Below are 23,174 nucleotides of genomic sequence, written 5' to 3'. Positions count from 1 at the left end.
AACTTTGAAAACAGGAAAGTCAAACTGGGCTGATTTAAGTTGCTGGATGATGTCAGGAAATGTAATGAAAACATTAAATCAACATTTCAAATTAGATAAAGAGTGCTCAGTTTTTATGGTGACTAAGACTCTTGGCTTCTTGCTATGTAATTAAAGTGGAAATGACAGAAAAGACAAAACAAATACACTTTACAATTTCCTTGAAGCAGAGTCGTTGTGCTGCAAGAGTTAGATGAACATAAAGACTTGGAGATCATTCCTTTAGCAGAATATCAGGCATTGATTAATATATCAATAAGTTGCTCGAGTACAGGTCCGGCTTTTCCAGTCAAGGTCTTTAGTAAATAAACTGCTCAGAAAGCAAAGCCAAATCGTGTGTGTATGATGCAACTGAGTTGCACTAAATTATGCCATTTAGTGCTTTCAGTTTTTGCATTCGTATTTTCCAACAAAAAAACCAAAAGCAATAAAGATTCACCACAGTGCCGTAACTTAGCCGACGTTATTCTCGTTAAGTTGCTTAATAACCGAAAAGTTTCATCTTTTTATATTTGTATGAATCCGAATATTGTAAAGGCCTGCATAGCGATTACTGACAGATTTCAAACGCTCAAATATTTACCGTAGCTTGATGTATATTCTGGCTGTTTAACTAGTTAAAATTAATATAATTGCATGTTTCATCCATGCAATATAACGGCATGATCCCAATATACCATGCCTAAATATAACATGCCGAACACAACAGCAGACAAGGACTAGTCGAGAGCATTTCAGCAGGCTCTTAACAGGAAGTGGGAGTAACTTTGAAATTCATTACATCGTATGCGTATGGCTGCCAGATTGGACTTTTTATAGTGTTAGCTACTATCACCTATACCGTGCAATTGTAAGATGGCATGTTGGGTTCATTTGTGTAGTAATAATGAGTTTATTTATTTATCTTGCTTAATTATCCACCAAAAAGTAGACTAAATGTAAAAAATAAAATAGAAGTACTCGTTTTATTTTAAAAACATGATGAAAATTAGGCCTATAATTTATAGGCCAAATTCGTTTTCCAAGCGGCTAGTTTTCTCGAATAAACTAGTTGTTGGGGGGCTTCTTTGTACCGTGTAGGATAAATAGGTTAACTGTTCGATTGACAGATATGTATATTTCCCATTTTAATATAAACCTGGCAACCCTGTTTAGCGGCGTTTTGCGAGTTGGCTCCTCCAATCTCAGATTTTCCCCCGTGACGCCTTTCCTTCCCTTCCCACCCATAGTAGGATAATCTGAGTTTAGGAAGATCTGGAAAACTCAGACTGGAGTAAAAGAACGGGAACTTGCAACAGAGTAACTGGAATTAATGGAAATGCTCAATAGTTCGCTCTGTTCTTGGACATATTTGAAAACGGATATATTTGGTTACGGATACTTCTGACAAATCGAACGTACTACAAAGGACCATCGTTTTGGAGGATTACATTTAAAGGATTTAAATTATGATTGACACCTTTTTTTTCTTATGTCTTATCACAGTATCAGGTATGTAGTAACTCATTTGTCTGAAGATCTTTTGGGCGCCAGTGGTGTTTACACTTTGTAAATCGTAGCCTAACATTATAACAGCAACATAGATACAACATTATTGATGGCTGAACAAATGAAGGACACCAAGGGCATCTCTGTTCATTAAAATAGGATACGTAACGAAGAAATTGTGTATAACCAGAAATCCCAGTCGCCAATAATTCAATCTGAGTCGGCAGTCATAATCAGGAATTTACAACTGTTTTTTTAAGGACGCATACAACTGGGATTGGCATGTCTGGATTTTAATCATAGTATTTCTATTTTTTGAGAGAATTAAAATGCCATAAATCAATTGTCGATCATTTATCGTACAATTAATACCGACACCGACAATAATGTTAACTCAGGTTAGGCTGCTTTGCCTGCAAAACAGGAAACTTCACTCTTGTGGCTGTAGGTTAACCCTTTATTTAGGTTCAAATCGGGCCTTTTCATTGTGACATATTGATTCATTTAAATGGAAAGTGTCACATCACAAAGACTATTTATTTATTTTACAATTAACTACCTTAAAGTTTTTATTTTTGAACTATCTGCTTGTATTCGTTGATACAGTAGTTTCGAGTTGCGTGCTTCAATGCGGCCCTTGAGCGCCCACCACTGTTTCCTGCCATTGTTTGGCGGCTCTATCTTCAAACCCGTCAGAAATACAAGAAACGTGCGCCATTCTGATTATGAGACCCCACTGAACGCGATAGGGTCTACTATTTGTACAACTTTATCATCAAAATGGCTAATTTGTTATGTGTCGACAGGTGCAGTTATGGATCTAACCCTGATCTCAAATGCGGACGCTGCCTCCCCTTCCGAATTCTTCCTCTCCTGCATCTCGGGGGAGCGCGATTCCAGCAAACTCGACCTTCGCATCCAGAAAGACAACAGTATCATCCGTCTTGCCTCCCCGCCGCGCTTCAAAGTGCACAGGCTAAGAACCCAAGAGGCTAGAGCAATACACTTTGTCAATCTTGACAATCTGGGCATTTTTAACTGCCATGCAGTTCAGGGCTCAGCGTTACTCACGACAGTGACGCTAATCAACAATGGGAGAGGTAGGCTTAATTCATGTGTATGAATTAAGGGAAGGGAACTTTTTCTTCTCTATTAATACGGTTTTCTGATCTTTATGCGAATAAGCTGAACGCCGACGTGGAATAACGCAGCATGTTATATATGCCTAAAATATACTCTTTCATATTTTAGCATACTTTAAGTATATGTAGGCCTAATTATAGTTCAAATATGCTGAAGCATACTACAATTTGTTCACATGGGCTTATGAAGTCATAACTTTCTACAGTGATTCCACAACAGCAACTTTGACTATAAATGATTTTATAAATTATTTAGTGGTTGTTATGTTATTGTTCTGCAATACAGGTCATCTAATACCAAAGCAGCTTTCAGTAACGGCCAACAGAGGAGAAACTGTGCAGCTGGCAATGGATATTGTGGAGTCCCGAAAGACAGATGTCATATGGAAATATAATGGTATGCCAACGATACATTGGCACTCCTTGTGTATTTCTTTTGTAGAAAAAAAAAGTTCCTTCATTTTGTACCATGCAGTATTAATAAAAATAAAATCTCAAAAAGTTTTATTTTAGTCGATGTTCCAAAATTGTACCTGTCGCAGAAGATTTTGTAGACATTTGTAGTTAGGCTGTTGATATGTATTTTCTATAAGTCTTTTGAATCTGACCTGTAAAATAAGTTGTGAAATTGAGATGGTCTTGTTTTCATACAAGTATAGTACATTTGTGCTTCTCTATGTGCTAATAAAACAAAATAATTGGTCATTGATATTAGGCAATACAGCCTTTTATCAGAGACTATCTGCAGAACTAGCACACGTGGAAATCCAAGTTCAGAAAATCCTCCCCAGTATTTTGTTCCAACCTGGATTTGTTAATTAGCGCAATTTTTCAGCCAGGAGGTAGAACTAATGAGTGAAATCAACTGGCTGGGTTCATGGGTGTAAGAAACACATGACAGGACTTTTACTGTCTGATCCCTGGACCTTCCACCTCTTAGAACTAGCATGGAGATGTTCAGAAATGAAATATCTTCACTTTGTTTTTGACAAACTCCAATGATACACTATGCCATCCAATAAAGACAGTATTTGTTTCATATTCTTGGGAGTTTCAAAGTGGATACCATAACTGCTGAAACCTCTCCAAATATATATAATTTAATGGCGGAAACCTTTTTAAAAAACTCAGTTTCATTTAAATCTTTGTTAAATAGGCACTTGTACAGTATATTGTGGCATGTTTTTATGGTAGATTATTGTACTCTATTTCTATATGACTGATTTACAAATGCTAACTGTAATTTTTTTTAATGAAATTTTGAATGACTTCCCCTGGGTCATCTAAAACACTGCCCCATCAAACACTGAAACATAATTAAGTTTTATATTGAGCAGACAATATCATGTTAGTTCATGTTTGCTTCAAATATATATTTATTTATAACTTGTGTAACGCCTTCCTGTCTGGTTGTCTCATTTTGTATCTTTGCAGGAAACTACTACTCTACTACTCACTGGGGCGAGTTTACCAATAACACAGCGGTGATGACTGTACATAATCTAGTGCAGAATCAAGCAGGGTTCTACAGTGGCTGTTATATGGGAGACAGTCCTCTCTATGGTGCCTGGATGAGGCTCATTGTTCGAGGTACAGCTGAGGTCTTGGTCCTTTTGTGAAACTTAATTGGGAAGTTGAAGTTTCTTCAGGCTGACCTGTCTGTGTATTATGTCAGCTTGCCCAGATAAGAAATGGGGATCAGACTGTGACCAGGACTGTCCTGAGTGCCACAATGGTGGTGTGTGTCATGACAAGGAAGGGGACTGCATCTGCCCACCTGGCTTCATGGGAATGCGCTGTGAGACAGGTGAGAGGGGGCAGCCATGCCTGCAGATTCAGGGGAGTCTCACAGAAACAAATTTGTCATCATGGGATATTTCTTTCATGGGCATCAAAATGTCATAGTGTGAAATTTTCTTTGTTTTCAACATAATGGTTACAGATTACAGATCATAGAGATGTCTCTTCTACTGTATTGTCTGTGCTGGAGGAAACCAAAGCAACAATTCTCTCCTGTGATTCAGACACTTTGGAGTGTATCCATTTGTGTTTGGATCTTAGATCTTGGAACTCATATCAACTACTTTAAAAGTAAATATTTAAAATTAGTAGTGGAACACCCCATTAAAGGAATGGAATTCCCTCGCAAAAAAACATTAACCTCATTGAACATATCAAAGCATAACTGATTAAGTCTCTCTTACTCACTGGCCATAGTAATATCTGAACAGAGATATCAGCAGGGAAAGGTGCAAATGTCATAATGATAAATACACCTCTACACCTTCTCTTTTTTGAAGAATTACAGGGCGTTGCCTGAATTCAAGTGAGATTTGAGATAGCTGCTGCTCCAACTATAAACAGTATTGGCTTGCAAGCTAGCTAGCGTCGTGGACTTGCTTGTTCTTCTGTGCTCTCTGTGGCCCTTTTTTGATGAGGCTACACTGTCCTTGGATGAGGTGGCGAGTGTGGACAGTATCCATAGTACGGATATAAGAGCACATTTTCAGTGTAGGCCAGAGTGATATCGGAGGGCAGCATCAATGATCATCAAACAATGTCAGCCAAACCCAACACTAGGTGCAACCACACAAGCAAACTAAAAAAATAACAAAAATGTGTACTATTGTTAATTATATTGCATTATAAGTATAATTATAAGTAGCTAGCAAGCATCACCATGTTTTCCACATTTTAATCAAACTGCCTCAAGTTGGCTTAAGTTAGCCCACTGCTAGTTTTACTACTGGTGCAATATGCCATGACCTACCATCAACATATGACAATAGCAGTGCTATGTTCCAGCGTATATTACTACTGTATGCCATCTACCATACGTGCATTATATAGCCACATATAGGCAACCATCAACATATTACTGCCAGTAACAAGTGATATATTTATTAATGGTAGTAATAAATGTTTGTTGCAGTTGCTTTTTTCTGTCTTCTGCACAAATTGATCTAGCTGAAGTCATGTACTGTTATTAATTACATTTGATAAATACGTAAGAATCTCACACAGAGACTATAAGCCTACTTACAAGGCAAATGGCTGAGAGCTCATTGTGATATGGAGGACAGCTACTCTTCCGCAAATAAAATAACAATTTAGAGTGGAATTCCCCTTTAAAGATCTGCAGAATAAATTTTTATTTTTTTTTAAATCTGTATTTCTTTGATGTTGCAGCCTGTCGGGAGGGAATGTTCGGGCGGAACTGCCAGGAATCATGCCAGTCTAAAATGAATTGCAGCGGCCTAAACTTCTGCCTCCCTGACCCCTATGGCTGCTCCTGTGCTAGTGGGTGGCATGGGCCCCGCTGCAACCTATGTGAGTTAAGCCTTTGCTGTAATGCATTCAAAGAGTCTAAGAACATCATGCTCATGTTCATCAGTTCTGTTAAGAAAACCCATCTGGATATCTGCACATGCTGTACATAGAGATATCTGGAAACTAGTTTATATAAATGCAGTTCACCAATGGACAGGGAAAATTCTTGTTTTTAAATAAAAGTCTAGAAGACCTGAAATACTGTAACTTTACTACAGATTATTGTCTCTGGCAGCAGAAACCTAGATGTAATGAGATGAAAGCTAATAACATTTTGTTCATACATGTTTTGGCCTCTACCAGCCTGTGACAAGGACATGTTTGGAGCTGGTTGCAAGCTGAGTTGCAGGTGCAAGAATGGGGGCGTCTGCAACCGTTTCAGTGGCTGCCAGTGCCCCACAGGCTGGCGTGGGCAGAACTGTGAGAAATCGGGTAACCACTGACCTCTGAGCTTTCAAACATGATCAGAAAGGATTGACCTTTCATAAATCGAGCTAAGTAACCAAATTAGTTTTCCTTGTCAGATCGTGCACCCCAGATCCTAGACATGGCAAGCACCCTAGAGTGGAATCGGAACTCCACGGCCAAGATATTGTGCTCTGCCACAGGCAACCCACTCCCAAGCCACACCAGTATTGAGCTGCGCAAACTGGACAGCACCGTCCTCAAGGTGAAAGGACAGCTAATGTGGCTGTTTAATATGATATAGTTTAACACCTTTTATACAACCAATGATCAAGGTTGAATGATGTCATGACATTTCATGGTAATATTTAAATGGACGTTGATGATTTAGGCATCTCGGACAACCATGGATTCCAACAAGAGCACAGCCCAGTTCGAGATCACGCATCTGTCCGTTGAGCATGGTGGTTTGTGGGAATGCAGAGTCTCCACCAATGGGGGGCAGGACACACGTAAATTCAACCTGACTGTCAAAGGTGAGATTTCACAATTATATAGTTATTATATAGGGCACTATTCCGAGGTTGGTCTAGTTGGTTCAGGATTGTGTGCTCTTTTGTCATCAGTTGTTTTCATTCCTTTCATCAGAGCCTCCCTGTCCCACGACTCCTCCCGAACTTCTGGAGAAGAGAAGTAAGCAGCTGGTGGTTAGGCCTGTGGTCACCTACAAAGGTGATGGGCCCCTTGTCTCCACCAAGCTCCTCTACAAGCCCATGGAAACAGTGGCCTCCTGGTCCTCCATCATAGGTGAGTGAGCAAGAATAATGTCCCTTGAAGACAAGGACAGGAGGCCTCCTCAATGGAATATTCAGCAGATGCCCAGTGAAGTGACACATACCACAGGACAGACCAATTCCTGATGCACCAGTGGCAGCTGTGGCTGGGAGCCCCCAGGGTGTGATCCATCTTCATGCATCACACCCTGGGGACTCTTCTGGTTGATCAGATGCCTGCAATCTTCCTGTGACAGTTTATGCGTAACCGTGCGACACATTTGTTGGATTATTTAATGAGAAATTATGACTGACTGCTAGTGGGAGCTTCCCAGCTTGAAAGATGAGGAAATTAAAGCAATGGGAATGCCCATTATTATTGTTTTTTGTTGTTGTTGTTGTTTGCATTCCAAATTGAGCATATAAAGAAACAATGGAGAATAGAGAAACAAATCAAAATATTCCAGGCTAAAAAGTGAAAAAAAGTTCTGTAAATGCAAAGTACCATCATGCTGGTACCAAAAATGTTCAAAATAGCTGATCTTCCAGGGGGACATTCATGAGTCATTGAGAATCCTTGTAGAGAACCATAGCAGCCTTTTTTTGGTATTGATCCATGTCATCATTGCAGTCTACAACAGCTTGGAGCCCATCACTCTGATGAACCTGAAACCCTCTACCAGGTACCTTGTCCAGGTCCAGCTCACTCGTCCTGGGGAAGGAGGTGAGGGGCCAGTTGGACCTGAGGCCATCATGAAGACAGACTGTCCTGGTAAGTTCCTGGAGGGCCCTGCATGACTTCCTCTCAGCTTACACGTACATGCAAGAGGATTCTTGGAAGGATTGGAACATTCTACTAAGAACAGAAACTATTTATTTTTTCAAAGAGCCATAGACAGTGAGACAAACTGCCAGATACTGGTAGTGTGCAATGAGGGCACTAAGGCAGTCCCAGCATCGAGCTCGATAGAGTGCTAGATGGTAGAGACAGTGTTGTGACAAGCTCTTGTTGAGCCATTTCTCAGGGGATGAGGGGAGGTATATAGAATAGTTCCTGACTCGGTGTTCTGTGTTGTTAGAGCCGACGGTGAGGCCGGAGATTGATTTCAGCTCGCTGGAGGGTCGTAACGCCACAGTCAGGTGGTTATTGCCAGGGAACCCCGACATGGCCAGTGCCTTTTTAGTGCAGCTCTACGGACCCTCTGAGGACAAGATTTTGGAGGAGACCACCTTGCTCAATGTGCTCTCCACCAAGTTCTACAACCTGGAATACCACCGCGACTACCATGTGGTCGTCAGGCTGGTCAACTGTGGCAGTCTCGGACCAGCCTCAAAACCCTACCCCATCCGAATCAACAGCCAGGGTAATTTTCCCATTTTCAGCCAGCCAATATCTTTCAGTACTTGAAACCTCCCCTCTAGTGCTTGTACAAATTACAGGGTCAAGAGCAGGGATTTCTAAGTAGTCTTTCTCTGTCTTAACCGCACCCTCAGCTGGGGAAGCTCTTGAGAGTTGTCTAATTTGTGAAATTCCACTAGAAATTCAAGGTCTTTTTATCTGCCTAAAAATAATACACGGCTCACAATTATATTTCAGCTTCAATTCAGGTTCATAGAAAAATATGAATACATGGTTTCTTTGTTATTTGGACTAAAGCACACAATATTATGGGCGTATAAAATAAGGTGTGGGCCATCTATGAACCTGCTTGCATGTGGTAACCCTGAAGGTCGTCTCTCTTTCCCAAGGACCATCCTCACCTCGTAATGTGCAGGCTGACCCTCTGTCCATCAGTGCTGTGCGTCTCAAGTGGCAACCCCCTGAGGACCCCAATGGTGGCATTGTCAAGTACATCATTGAGTACCAACCTGTGGGCCAGGGTAGCCTGCACCCCTGGGTCGACACCGACGATGGCAACAAAACCACCAAGGACGTCACAGCTCTCAATGGCAGCACTCTCTACCAATTCCGCGTCCGTGCTTTCTCCAAAGTGCCTGGCGAGTGGAGCAAGTTTGTCCAGGCCTCGACTTCAGGCGATGGTAAGTAATTTTGCCAGAAAAAGCTCTAAAGTAGAGCGCAAAACAAGGAGTGGATTAATGGAATTTTTAAAATATTTTTTTCAGTGATTATCTGTGATTCATTTATTGCCATGACTCAAGTAACATTGGGTGTGCCCCATATAATTAAAAAGCTTTTGTCGATTTAGACTATGCATGAATTAATGAATTGTTCTAAATTTGTTATATTGTTTTCATTTTAACCAACAACATCTTCAGTTTGCATTCAGACCTACTTTTTTTCAAATGAAAACTGTGAGCTTACTGTTCCAAATCTTTAATAGGAAGCAAAATCTCATCACAGCTGCTCTGTAGATCTAGCTTGATCTCTTATCTTGCTGCACAGACCCGACCAGCTTCACGCCGACAACACAGGAGGCTACGGGGCGTCCAGGGAGTGAAGGGTTCCAGTTGCTGATGGCTGTGGTGGGCTCGGTAACGGTGACCTGCTTTACCATCCTCTTTGCACTCTTGGGGCTCTTCTGCATTCGTAAAACCTTGCTCAACCGCCGAAGAACCTTCACCTACCAGTCCGGTTCGGTACGTATGCACCTTATCCTTAGTTTCAGTAAAACTAGGGGTCACAGGGAGGGATTCTGAAAAGTTACAGTACCCCTTCATTATGTGTGTATTGTGGCAAGCTGTATGGTCAATACTGTTCTGGTGATGCACTTGTATACACCATACAAAGTTTGCTCAATAACTTAAGCACAGTTGTATACAGTGAAACTGCAAAGCTCAAAGCCCGTCTGCTAACATATTTCTAAATCTAGAAGGAATTTGTGCAAGAATAACATTTTCATGGTCAGATCTCTATAATTTTATCAGCTGTTCCACTGAAGGTAAATCTTCTCAATACGTCTCAATACAGGGAGAGGAGACCATCCTGCAGTTCAGTTCTGGGACCCTGACATTGACTCGCAGACCTAAACCGCAGCCTGAGCCCCTCACGTACCCCATACTGGAGTGGGAAGACATCAAATTTGAGGATGTCATCGGGGAGGGGAACTTTGGACAGGTTATAAAGGCCATGATCAAGAAGGATGGCAATAAAATGAGTGCTGCCATAAAGATGCTGAAGGGTGAGCCAGGAGATCGAGTCCTTGATATGAAATACGTGTCAATGAGCTATATCGTTTTTGGCAAGGGAATTATATCACGTTTCTCTTACTCTGCAGAGTTTGCATCAGAGAATGACCACAGGGACTTTGCTGGTGAGCTGGAGGTACTGTGTAAACTGGGTCAGCACCCCAACATCATCAATCTGATTGGAGCCTGTGAAAACCGAGGTGAGTTAAACCTCTGTGGGGACAGAGCTATCTACAGGAAATAACAAGCACTTACTGCATCAATGTGGCTTTCTTTCTATACATGTTTACACATTGAAACATACCTGCTTAAGGAACACAGTAGCTCTATCAGGAGACGTAATGCTAAAACATTTCGACTTTTTACTTTGTTGATACAGTGATGCTGAGAGCGATGTTAATATTATCTAAGAAAAAGAAGGGAAGACTTTTGGGTTTAAGGCATGAATGAAGAGTTCAGAATGAAAGATTGGGATGGCAGGTATGCCATCCCGCCAAGTTACGCCTTGGCGGGGGCATGCCCCATACCTATACAGCACCGAGAGTTTGGCACTTTTCACGGTTCCCCACAGAAATAACCACAACAGCCACAGACACTCAGCCCTTAAAAACATTAAATTCTGCACATTCTGACCCCATTTCAACAGACAGATTTCATAAACAACTTCACATGTCCACACAATAAAGCCCCAAACTAAGGGGATTTTGCGTTTTCTCCTTCTTCTTCTTCTTCTCTTTCTTCTTCTTCTTCTCATTCTTATTTTTCCTGCCACCTATCCCACTAATAACATGTCTCCCCATTGGACATTTTACCGACACCAGCCAAATCTTCACCTACACGAGCCAATCAAAAACTCGCATACACACGCAAAATACCCATACCTTTTTACTCTGAAACATTTTCAGTGCAAACACTTAGTCTGCCTGTGGCCTAGTGGGCAAGGTTACAGTCTTGGGAATACAGGGTTGTAGGTTCAAGCCCAGCTAGGAGCGCGTTTCTTTAACCTGCTTTTACCCTCACTAATAATTGTCTACTACTTCTCAATTATTGCTTTTGCTAACGGCCGTTCACCAAACGTATACACTGCATTATGACGTACCGTCTGCACGTTCAATTATTAACCGGCTACAATATTGCAAAGCCATATGGATTCAACGGGAGCTCTTCTGTGCTTACTCGCCTGTGTTCTTCTTTAAAACCACGGACAGGTTTGCTAATGATATTTCACGCATTGCATAGCTATGTCATGGTGCTGCCCTAACAAAGTCACAGACTGGTAAACCTTCGGTTGAAGGCTTGAATCCCGCCTCGCCCTCAGGCAGATAATTTCCTCTTTTACACTAACGTTTTCTTACGCTTATATTTGCTTTACCAAAACTCACTCACGGCCACCCATATGCATTTCATGACGGCAAATGTATTCATTTTATTAAAAAGTTACACCAGTTCACCGCTGTGCCATTTCTACTAACTATATTTCTTCACTTGGCTACCGTACAAAACCTTCTTATCAGCAAACGCCACGTTTCTACATTCAGGTTACCTCGCCCTGTTCTCCATCTAGCCACATACAAACAATTACTACGTATGTACGTCCTGCAACTCCTCAATAAAACATTACATTTAAAATCATTATTCACTCATAATTATAACTAGTAGTACTGAACATGAGAAAAACACATCAGTGCAATAGCTTTCACACGTTACTTAACCATCCACCTTAATAGCTAGCACTTTATAGCGACTGTTATATATACCGTTCGATAAGGAAAATAAGCTCGCTCATGGTCACTCCATTTACTTCGCACTATACTCTGTGATCATGTTAACCTTCACCTACATGCCCATTCTGCTAAAAACATAATGTTTCAACTACGCAATTTCATAATTTCATCCAAATTTCTCTCACACTGTTGTTGTTTTCTCATATGCAAAGCCTGCTGGCACATATGCGTCTGCTCCTATTCTCCAGTACAAAACCTTCTTATCAGCAAACGCCACGTTTCTACATTCAGGTTACCTCGCCCTGGTCTCCATCTAGCCACATACAAACAATTACTACGTATGTACGTCCTGCAACTCCCCAATAAAAATTACATTTAAAATCATGATTCACTCATAATTATAACTACTAGTACTGAACGTGAGAAAAACACATCAGTGCGATAGAGTTCACACATTACTTAACCATCCACTTTAATAGCTAGCACTTTATCACCCTTTGTCACAGCCACTGTTTTACATATATAGCTAACAGAAACTGCTAAACAGTACACGCTCATCAGACTGTACAAATTCACACAAGCATAGCCATAATCCACAACCGTTTCTTACGGGGTCACTTCGCATTTCTCACTCTCATAATAAAACGCTTTGCAAAAAAAAATGATATCTCATAAAAAACACGTTTTCAACATACAAAAATGCCAAGTTACTCACACATACAAGACCAGTCCAGGCCTGCCATTAAAAGTATTGATATCAAAATGACGCCAAGTTACGGTACTACAAACAATATAGGCTATCTTGCCTCACCGAAATTAAATAAGATGTATTCCAAAGCAATGCTACCCAATATTTGCTCAATTCTTTCAAGTCACTTGGCCCTGTGTTTTGTAATCTTACCATTTTACAATGTCATGCAAACTTTGTGTCAGATAAAAGAGTCAAATATTTAGAATTGTATATTTGCTACGTACAATAAATACTGCATGTAAAATACATATTGTACATACATACATAGAGAACTTCTTTATCCCCATGGGGACATTTCCCTCGCAGCATGTTACATTCACATTTACGAACACACACTTATACCAAGAAACATACTATCATTCATGCAACAGAAAGGCTGGGCAGCGAAATACATACATACCAATACAAATTGGACATATACACGCCTATTTAATCAATCTTGACTGTGAGAGAGCCATCCACACATTTTTGGCCTGTCCATGTACTGCATGCTTATACACACAGGGCCAAGTGACCCTGTGTGTATAAGCATGCATAATTTCGGTAAGGCAAGATAGCCTATATTGTTTGTAGTACCGTAACTTGGCGTCATTTTGATATCAATACTTTTAATGGCAGGCCTGGACTGGTCTTGTATGTGTGAGTAACTTGGCATTTTTGTACGTTGAAAACGTGTTTTTTATGAGATTTTTAATAATATGTCAGACAGAGTACTGCCTGCCCTATATTCTTATATATATCTTTTAATGATATCTTCTGCTTGATGTTCATTTATTGTATACTCACACCTACCTGTGAGACACTGTGTACACATGCTTTGTTCTCTGGTCTGGGTGTAGTGGCTATTTCTGAATGCATGTGTATGTATGTCATTGGTTTTAACAAGGCTCTTCCAAACTTCAGTTTGAGTTTCTTTTTATTCTTTACTTCTTAAGTATTGTCCTTTTTATTTGTTTGAAGAAATCCTGATGGAGGCTATTGCTGAATAAATTTGGTTTTAAATAATTAAGGAACTTCTTTCTATTTCTCGGTTTCAAGTGTAACTGGAATTGTTTCCTTGTTACTGCTATTTTCTATTCCATGTTCCTTGATAGTTTTGCATCATCAGAGTAGCATCAGAGTTCCTTATTTTCCTTGCTAAAGCAACAACCATGATTTAGTTCAAACTCTCTATGCTGTATGATACCCAAATACTCTAACTGACCTTAGTATTTCTTTGTCTTTAATAATCATGTTCATGGGTATAAACACTTTGGTTGAAACTGAAAAAATGATTTTAACTGACTGTGATATTATTCTAATGGCCAACATGTCCTTAGGGTACCTTTACATTGCCATTGAGTATGCCCCCTTTGGGAACCTGTTGGATTTCCTGAGGAAAAGCAGAGTCCTGGAGACTGACCCTGCCTTTGCCAAAGAGCACGGCACTGCCTCCACCCTCACCTCACAGCAGCTGCTGCAGTTTGCGGTAGATGTGGCCACAGGAATGCATTACCTGAGTGACAAACAGGTAAAGCCCCCTGACACACCATAAATACTGCTATACTATCTGTTACTCCATTCCTTCCTCCCAGCACTGAGCTTATTGTAGGGCTCCACTGAAAATCTATGATTTACTTTGATACTTAACCTTAATCTTTTGAAGACATGGTCACAATTACGTTTTTTCACCTATAATTGGTTGGCATGAATATTCTGATGAATTGATTAATATTTTACTCATTGCGGTGGAATGTTTCTTTAGATTTATTTTATATTTGTTTTCTGGGTAAATTAATGTTGCTGAAATAATTTTTCCAAAAATGGTCCTTCTCTCCCGCCCCCACCTTTCACCCCTGAACTAGTTCATTCACAGGGACTTGGCTGCCAGGAATGTTCTAGTGGGAGAGAACCTGGTTGCCAAGATTGCTGATTTTGGACTGTCGAGAGGGGAAGAAGTCTATGTGAAGAAGACCATGGTGTGTGTTTCTCTCTTTCGAGATACTCAAATTTCCTTTATGGATGTTTTCAACAGAGTTAGGCTGTTCTGAACAGCTGTGAGCTAATGTGAGATTTTTCTGGTTTAAGTTATGGGAGAAGAGAAAGACTGCTACATTACGAATGAGATTTAATCTTTGCAAGTGTTCTCTTTTAACTTCCCTTACCCTACTTTACCTTATCCCTAGGTCTTCCAAAATGTACACCTATATATAACATTACATTCTATATATGTATATTATCTACACATGTTAATTATTGTCTGTGTTTGCATAGTAAAAAGTGCTTGAGAAACATCAACATTTAACTAAACCTTTCATTCAGATAAATGTACAGGCTCATTTGTGCAATGTGAGGATTTCACACTTTTATGAGAGAATTGTGGCTGAATAACTATGGTAACCACATTAATGTAGCCCAACACAGTGGCTAATTATTTTTATAAGTACAAAAGGAGAAGTAAATATTCAGGATAAAACAGCAATTTGTTAAATGTGGCAGCATTATCCCATCCAGACATGTGTAAAGTCCAGTCTGTTTTTATGCACATGATAAGAATGTAGGGTACATTTACTGTTCATGAGATTAATGATGATGCAGTAAACCACTGCAGAGCATGGCCAGCAGTATTTACCATAAGGGCCCTATTTTATATTTTGCATTGCAGGGAAGGTTGCCCGTACGATGGATGGCTATAGAATCATTAAACTATAGTGTCTATACCACGAAGAGTGATGTGTAAGTATGATTGTGTTCAAGCATTCAACACAGCTCACAGTGTGTCTGTCTGTCTAATAGATAGTTAGTTCCTACTCTTGATCCTGGGGACCCATTGCGTATGCCGGTTCTCATTCCTACTATTAATGGTACCTCTGAATTGTAACAAGCTGCTAATGGTTCTAAAGCAATCACTGTTAATGTATACTGAGGTATGATTTACCCTCTTATAGGCCATATTATATCAGAAATATCTATACACACTGAAGAATAAATTTTCCATATTCACAATCCCAGGACAATTAGTCAGTCAGATCAACTAATGTTTTTCATTTGGTGTAATGTGCTTTGTACTTTGAAACATTGCCAAACTAAGCAAAGAAAAAACTTAATTGGAATATTTTTAAAAATAGTCTGGGTCAGACTTCAAGTGGATATGCTTAGAATTCTAAATTACGTAAATGAAACATGAGGCAACACCTGTGGTCAGAGTACCAATCTCTTAAACAGCTTGACAAGAACTTTTATTATGATACAGAAAATTTGCAAAAAAGTTCACCTAACTCTGAATTTGGTATCAAGCTTCTTTATGTACTCCAGGAACCACTGCAATACCAAGAGGATAGAATAAAGTTCTAACCGCTATTTGCAATTTGACTCAATCTTTTATTGTTTACGTTTTGTAAGTACCAAGATGTGTTTTCCAGAAAACTGAAATTTAATTGTAAGAACTCCATTGGAAAGAATATTGAACTTGAATTTTTAACTTGAAATTAAAAGTGAAAATTGAATTCAGATTCAGTTTTTAAATAAAATAATTCAGCTTAAATATTACAAATTCACGCTATGCAATTCACATTCAATTTCATTTGGTACTCATTTCTGCCCATAGATTCATTCTGCCCATTCATTCATTTGACTGTCTTGGTTTAATGCTATTATGGTAAAATCCAAGTAAGAATGTGTTAGCATTTCCAAAAAAGGTTAATTTACCCTCCAAATATATATGAGGAGAAGTGACTGAGTCCCTTCAGTCACTTTATTATGAAAGTGAAAACTCTTGAACATGCATTAATTTGTCATGAGGAAGACTTCAGGATATATGGATCATTGAAAAGTAGAGCAGTAATAGCAGAATTACGTGCTCTTAATTTACTTTTGTTTAAACAATGTTTGATTTATTTATGAAGGCAAACTAAATCTAATAGCCTCCAGTCATGCTTCTATAATCAAACAGTTACATACTGCCTTGCAGTCACAGTCCAACACACTCAACAGTCTGTAATTAAACTAATCATATGTCCCCTTCAATTTTCTGTTGATAAATGAATGTAGAGGGACAGATAACATGAACCAGGAAGCAAAAGGAAAGCACAGTGACTGCCACAACCGGCCTGTCAGAAGGCTCTATTTTTACACCATGAAGGACTTTAAGTACATTAAAGCTAAAAACAAAGGAAGTGGAAAGTGCTCTTCTGAACAAACTTTGTGTTACTCTTAGTTCTAGATCTCTGTTTTGGCCCTGCACTAACTTGACCCCAGAGCTTGGGAGGCACTGTCTTGTTTTACCACAAAATAAAATGCAGTGCAGATAACATTCTGCCTCCACTGACACACTGTTATAGTTGCTGTTTACTTCACACAGTGTAGTACTTTGTGTCCTAGTGTGTACAGATGATGGAAAGGTTGTTTAAGGACTACTTCTGAATATGTTTAAGCCAAAAGTCCAAGCCTCAATATTCGCAAAAGATTAATGTCAGTATTCTCAAAGTATTAGCCATATCTAATCAGACAACGCAGATTTGTTAGCCCATTATTACATATTGCACAGTATTGCTTAACTGCCTTCATTTATTACAGATACTGTACAATTATAGTATGCCATGCAATGTAAATGCAAATTCCCATTGGTAGTCACCTAGTTTGGGTCAGCGATTGTAATTCTTACAATTACATGTTTCTTTTTTTTATTTAGATGGTCTTTTGGGGTGCTTCTGTGGGAGATTGTGAGTTTAGGTAAGTAAACTCAAAAGTATAACAGTGTTGATACATCCAAAATAAGAGTTTTAAGCACAAGTATGCTTTAGGCAAACTTGCCAGTACTTTATCTCTGAGAAGTACATTGACCTACATTGACCACAGTACAGAAACACACAAACACTGAGCTTCTTGCCAAACCAAACATCCCCACTTCTACCACAGCTTCAATACTCTATACAAAAATGGTAGAAGGGGAATAATATAAATGCAGATAATGAGCTGACGAGGGACTAATAACAAACCCTCCCCCTTTCATTAGAGTGCACTGGAAACTCATCATAATGACCAATCTGGTGGGCAGACAGTCATATCACCATTGAATCATATCATATTGGATATAAGCCAGATATGAATAGAATATAAAAACCGTACATGCCTCACCTTCCATACAAAAAGCACTTATATCTTGGTGTGCTATGATGTTGACAAAATCAGTGAGGCTCTGAGTCAGTCCCACACTCTCCCACCTGACAGGTGGAACTCCATACTGTGGGATGACCTGTGCTGAGCTCTATGAAAAGCTGCCTCAAGGATACAGGATGGAACAGCCCAGGAACTGCGATGATGAGGTGTAAGTACCTATTGCTGACCATAATCTCCCTCAGGCTTGCTTGGCAAGGATGGTGCTTCCTGATACATCCTCTCTGGAGTGAGTACACCTCGTGGGGTGTATTCTCAAGGCAGGTTGTATCTTGTGGTCAAAGTGTGGGCCACAGCTGGTTTAGTGGGCCTTCAAAAAAGTAACCATTTTGAAAAAGTTTGGTCTGAAATTTCTGTTTGTTCACAGTTATGAGCTGATGAGGCAATGCTGGAGAGACCGGCCATATGAGAGACCCCCTTTCTCTCAAATCTCTGTTCAGCTCAACAGGATGCAAGAGGCCAGGAAGGTAATGCACTTACACATACAGCTCCTACATCTCATATTAACGTGGACTCATTTTGTTTGATTTATATTTTATAAAATTAACTTTATTTAAATTTCATTCAAAATGAATCTTTTTCCACTTTCTGACTGGCTGCTTAACTGCTTCCAATCTCTGATGCCTTTCTGCAGGCTTATGTGAACATGGCGCTCTTTGAAAACTTCACCTATGCTGGAATAGATGCCACTGCTGAAGAGGCCTGACTACAAGCCCCCTCAGACCCTGGTAGCTTCTGTAGCCTGACCAAGTCACACAGTAACAGGATGCCACGTTACTGCTGTCCACCTGAGGCTCATTGGAATAAAGACTTCCAAAAAACTGTGAAAAGACACTGAAAAGGCCTCTGGATTGACACAGCCTAATTGGCCTCAGCTCTCGTTTCCCTTTACACGATTGGGACAGTCCTGAATCAGATGCCACTTCAACTGCATGGATGTTTGAAAGGCCCAGTTATCAGACTATTGTACCGGGGTGCTGTTATTATGTGAGTTTTTTTTTCTAACACAAAAACACACTCTGAAAATAGAATGTGAAAAAATAGAAAAGCCATAGGATTGAATTAACAAAGAAGAAAAATAATGGCACTTGTATTTAATGTACTTTTATGTATATATTTCAGACATTCATCATGAACCTGGTTAAAACTGCCATTACTGCTCATGTCAATATGTTTCTTCCTATTTTGTAGATATACCTCCCTAAATATCTTCTTACAGACCTGTACAGACAAACTTGTGTTTGCTTGAACTTTGAAGTCATATATATCATTCAAATAGGCACTTTTTTCTTGAACCAGATATGATCCTTGCATATTTTTTAGCAGTTTTAGCAAAGAGAAAATACAAGTTGTATATTGTTATAAGTTTATAAATAAAGCCTTGATGACTGGACATCTGAACCTCAGAACCTATAGAGCTGTGTCCCAATCAGATTTCAGAGATTGAGAAAAAAAATGACACCAGTTTAGAATTGTGTTTTCTTAGTTTAAGAGCAGCTCCGCATAATCATAATGTAAACAAAGTGGTCAGAAGTTTTAGGCTTTTGAAAAAGCTATCATACTGCAATACTATTTTGCCAGCTTGATAATGAGGAGTAAGACTGAATGATAATGCATATGACCCATTCATTCATACAATCCAGCTATTCACTGAAGCCTATCAGAAAAAATGTAACATTAGCCTACTAATGAAAATGGCCAATCCATTAAACCAAAGCATGAATCGTCTTGCCTGGCATCTTAAAGAGGTCAAGAACAGTGATCCAATCCACCTTGGATACCCTATATGGGTGATCTTCATTCTGGGTCCTGGAAAGCCACAGAGTCTGCTAGTCTGAACTTCTGAGTAACAACCAAAGCTGGGAGACCCTGTGGTTTTCCAGGACCAGGATTGAGGATCACTGCCCTACACTGAGTGCATGTGGTACGGAAACTGCTTTCCGAGGTTCACATGCTCCAATTGCCACAATTTCCCAATGCTTGGGACAATGGCTACCTCTGGAAGATCTTTGGTATCATTATATATTGGATCATATGTTTTTGTATTTAACAGTGGTGTAGTTTTGTTTATGGCAGATACTGTAGTCTAAGTTCTCCATCTGTGACCTTTTCCCTGTGATTGTGTTGTATTCAAGTATGCATTCACTAGTTAAAAAAGCTAAGTAGTGGATTTACTATTTTTTGAAAGGCCAATTTCTCTTGCAAGTTCATGTAGGTAAAATTGTTGAGTAAAATTGGAAATTCTTAGTGAAATACACTGAAAACGGAGGCACGGCCAGCAAAGGCCAAATGATGTGATGTGCTGCTAGGTTTCATAAACCCTGGCCGAAGCAACAACGATACTGGCTGAGTTTGCTCAAAGCAATGAGATAAGGAGAACACTATTCTGAGGTGTGAATGCACCATATTATCTTTATTAGAAGAAAAGTATAATGTCAAATGTTGGTTTAATTAGCAAACGCCATGTGGCAATGTAATAATGAGCGTCGTAGCCTATTTGTTTTTTATTTTTTGATGGGGGCAGTGGCACTTTTAAATTCTGTAGTGAGCTGTCGGACTGGACTCACCACCAAAAAAATAACAAAATATTCATATATACCACAAAATAGCATAGTCAAAAATTATTTTTCTATTTTTGTTTTCCAGGTTTGTGTGTTATAGCATGGTATGTTTCAAAGATTCATGAAACATTGTGTTAGCTGTACCTTTTCTTCACGACCAGAAGGCCCCTGCAGCTGTGGCTCAGGTCACATATGTTTTGAAGGAAATCACACTCCTGTAAGAGGTCAGACTCAAGCCAGCCTAAGCTGTGTTTGTTATGGTAAATATTCTCATAACAATACTTTATTGAAGAAAATGCAGCAGTATGTTGTACACAAAATAATACACGAGGCATTTTCAGTTTCCCGCCAACCCAGAACACCCTTAACCCCCCTGCTTACCCCCCATCCCGCAGCTATAAAATAAAATAAATTTACGAAACAAAAAGGAAAACAGTCATTAATAGCACCAAGGCTGTCGCAGTACTATTGAGTCCCAATCTTAGAATATGGGACCAGTAGTTAGGGTGCCTGCCCACGGGAACATGCGCATAACACGCATACCTATGCATAGTACATATCTCCTTGCAGAGGGGCTGGGTGGAGAACAGGCAGCAAGACACTCGCACATTGTAGACAGGTCCAAAGCAAACCTCTACTATGAAATTTCACTGGCAGGCAGCCAATCAAAATAGCTGATTAATGGTTGCCAATGGGAATAAAATCTATCAGAGGAACCTCTTATGGAAAATTAAATTTTTTCCAATTTTAAGAAGGACATGACATTGCATATCCAAGATTAAGGTGACGGAGGTAGAGAGGATTTCCACAACAGGAGAATTCTTCTGCGTGCAATTAGGGAGGAAAAAGCAATTATATTAGTTTAAATGTTAGTTGTGATGTTATCTTCTATTGATCTTCCAAAGATGGCTATGAGAGGAGATGGTGAAATTTGAATCTATGTTATTTCAGAAACTACATTGAAAAATGACTCCCAAAACCAGAGTAATTTGGGGGGTACGACAAGAACATGTGTGTTAGATCACATGGGGAAAGTGAGCATCTATTACATTTATCCTCTACCGTATCTGGGTAAATTTTAGAAAGCTTAGCTTTGCTATAGTGAACTCTGTGCAGCACCTTAAACTGAATGAGGCTAAGCCGAGCACAAGAGGACGATGAGTTAACAGCTTCTAAAGCTTCTGCCCAGTATTGATCAGAGAGGGTAATCTGCAGTTCGTTCTCCCAGTTTGATCTAATTTTCTCTATAATTGATTCATTTGTTGGCAGTAAAAGGTCATAGAGGTAAGAAACATGACCTTTAGTTAGAGTATCAGCTGTGAGTATATGACCTGTCCAGTGGTGAGTGGGATTTGAGGAAATGCAGAAGAATGAGTCCTCGCAAAGTCCCATAGTTGGAAGTATCTGAAAAAGTCTACAATGTTTAGCTTGAAAGTGGCACGCAATTGGTCAAAGCTGGCAAATGACCCATCTACATATAGGTCCTCCAAGCAACGCAGGCCTTTTCTAGCCAAGGATATAAACCTAGGATCAGTTCTAGCTGGTAAGAAAAGATGGTTATTGCAAATAGGAGTTGATCGAGGAAGGGTGGACCACTTGAAGTGTCGTCTTATTTGTGCCTGTATCTTCAGGGTGTCAATAACGATGGGGTTAGTTGTGTATTGTGAAGGGGAGAGGGGCAAGGTACCACATGCCAGAGCTTGGGGTGAAGAGGAGATGCATGAGTTAGTCTCAAGTTGGCACCAGCTGCTCTGTACGGAAGTAAACCAAAGCAGAAGCTTGTGCATGTTTGCAGCCCAATAGTAACCCAGGAAGTTTGGTAAGCTAAGTCCGCCTGACGATCTTCTCCGTTGCAGAGAGACTTTTCTGATTCTTGGATTCTTACCCGCCCATATAAATGTGGAGATGATAGAGTCAATAGTTCTGAAAAAGAATCTGGGTGATAGATGGGGATACATTGGAAAATGTATAAATACCTGGGCAGTATGTTAATTTTAACTGTTTGTACTCTCCCTGCTAAAGAAAGAGGCAAGTGGCACCTTTGTAAGTCAGATTCAATTTTTGTTGTTAGGGCCGTAAAATTTTGTTGTTCGCGTAGTGAACGAATGGTTCGTGTAATGATGATGCCCAAGTATTTAAACCCTGATTTGGAGAGCTGGAATGGAATTTATGACAGTGATATGTCTAAGGCTGATTGATTAATAGGGAAGCATTCACTTTTTTGAATATTCAATTTATACCCGGAAAATGTGCCAAAAGAATTTAGAATTGAGAGAATATGAGGGATGCTAGATGATGGGTTACGTACATATAAAAGTAAAAGTAGGTTGTTGGCGTACAACGAAACTTTGTGTTCTGCCCCCCATCGCTGAATACCTAAAAATTGTGTTTCTGTTTTTAGTGCTATCGAAATATGGTAAACATTCTATGTGTCACCTTCTGTCCCCAGTAAGAATGGGTGGGATAGACTGTCAATTACTGCACAACATGCACTCAAAACATTCACACTCTCGTCTGCCACAGGGCTCTCTGTGCCTGGCTCACTGTAAGCATTCTGCACTAAGAAAGTATTATTAGCATTAGGCACAGTTCTTACCGTTAATAAACTATCATTAGTATTATTAGCATTACTAGGATACAGTTCACTGCCAGGATAAAAA

General features: G+C 39.7%; 1 protein-coding gene across 2 annotated transcripts; it reads left to right on the top strand.

Annotated features, from left to right (window-relative positions):
* The first annotated feature begins 1,266 nt into the window (after positions 1-1,266).
* tie1 (tyrosine kinase with immunoglobulin-like and EGF-like domains 1) lies at positions 1,267-19,362 on the top strand. 2 transcript variants are annotated; one of them, XM_035412470.1, is made up of 23 exons: positions 1,267-1,530; positions 2,334-2,627; positions 2,956-3,066; positions 4,104-4,259; positions 4,345-4,476; positions 5,859-5,999; positions 6,303-6,431; positions 6,524-6,669; positions 6,796-6,940; positions 7,053-7,211; positions 7,809-7,949; positions 8,257-8,541; positions 8,927-9,217; positions 9,582-9,775; positions 10,107-10,317; positions 10,414-10,524; positions 14,119-14,309; positions 14,644-14,757; positions 15,444-15,514; positions 17,469-17,509; positions 18,008-18,104; positions 18,321-18,420; positions 18,588-19,362. In XM_035412470.1, exons 1-23 carry the CDS (start codon positions 1,488-1,490, stop codon positions 18,657-18,659), a joined length of 3,375 nt encoding a protein of 1,124 aa, XP_035268361.1. In that variant the 5' UTR covers positions 1,267-1,487; the 3' UTR covers positions 18,660-19,362. The 2 variants fall into 2 exon arrangements, with proteins under 2 accessions (XP_035268361.1, XP_035268362.1); XM_035412471.1 differs by lacking the exon at positions 8,257-8,541 and having other exon boundaries at positions 1,269-1,530.
* The last annotated feature ends 3,812 nt before the right edge of the window (positions 19,363-23,174 follow it).

Source organism: Anguilla anguilla, chromosome 4 (genome assembly GCF_013347855.1).
Source record: "Anguilla anguilla isolate fAngAng1 chromosome 4, fAngAng1.pri, whole genome shotgun sequence".
Classification (NCBI taxonomy): Eukaryota; Metazoa; Chordata; class Actinopteri; order Anguilliformes; family Anguillidae; genus Anguilla; species Anguilla anguilla.
This window is presented reverse-complemented; position numbering and strand designations above follow the sequence as displayed.

Excerpts from the sequence above, each read along its gene's own strand:
- tie1 (XM_035412470.1), top strand. The coding sequence starts at position 1,488 with ATGATTGACACCTTTTTTTTCTTATGTCTTATCACAGTATCAG. Across the intron at positions 6,432-6,523 it reads GCAGAACTGTGAGAAATCGG|ATCGTGCACCCCAGATCCTA; the intron begins GTAACCACTGAC and ends TTTCCTTGTCAG. Across the intron at positions 7,950-8,256 it reads CATGAAGACAGACTGTCCTG|AGCCGACGGTGAGGCCGGAG; the intron begins GTAAGTTCCTGG and ends CTGTGTTGTTAG.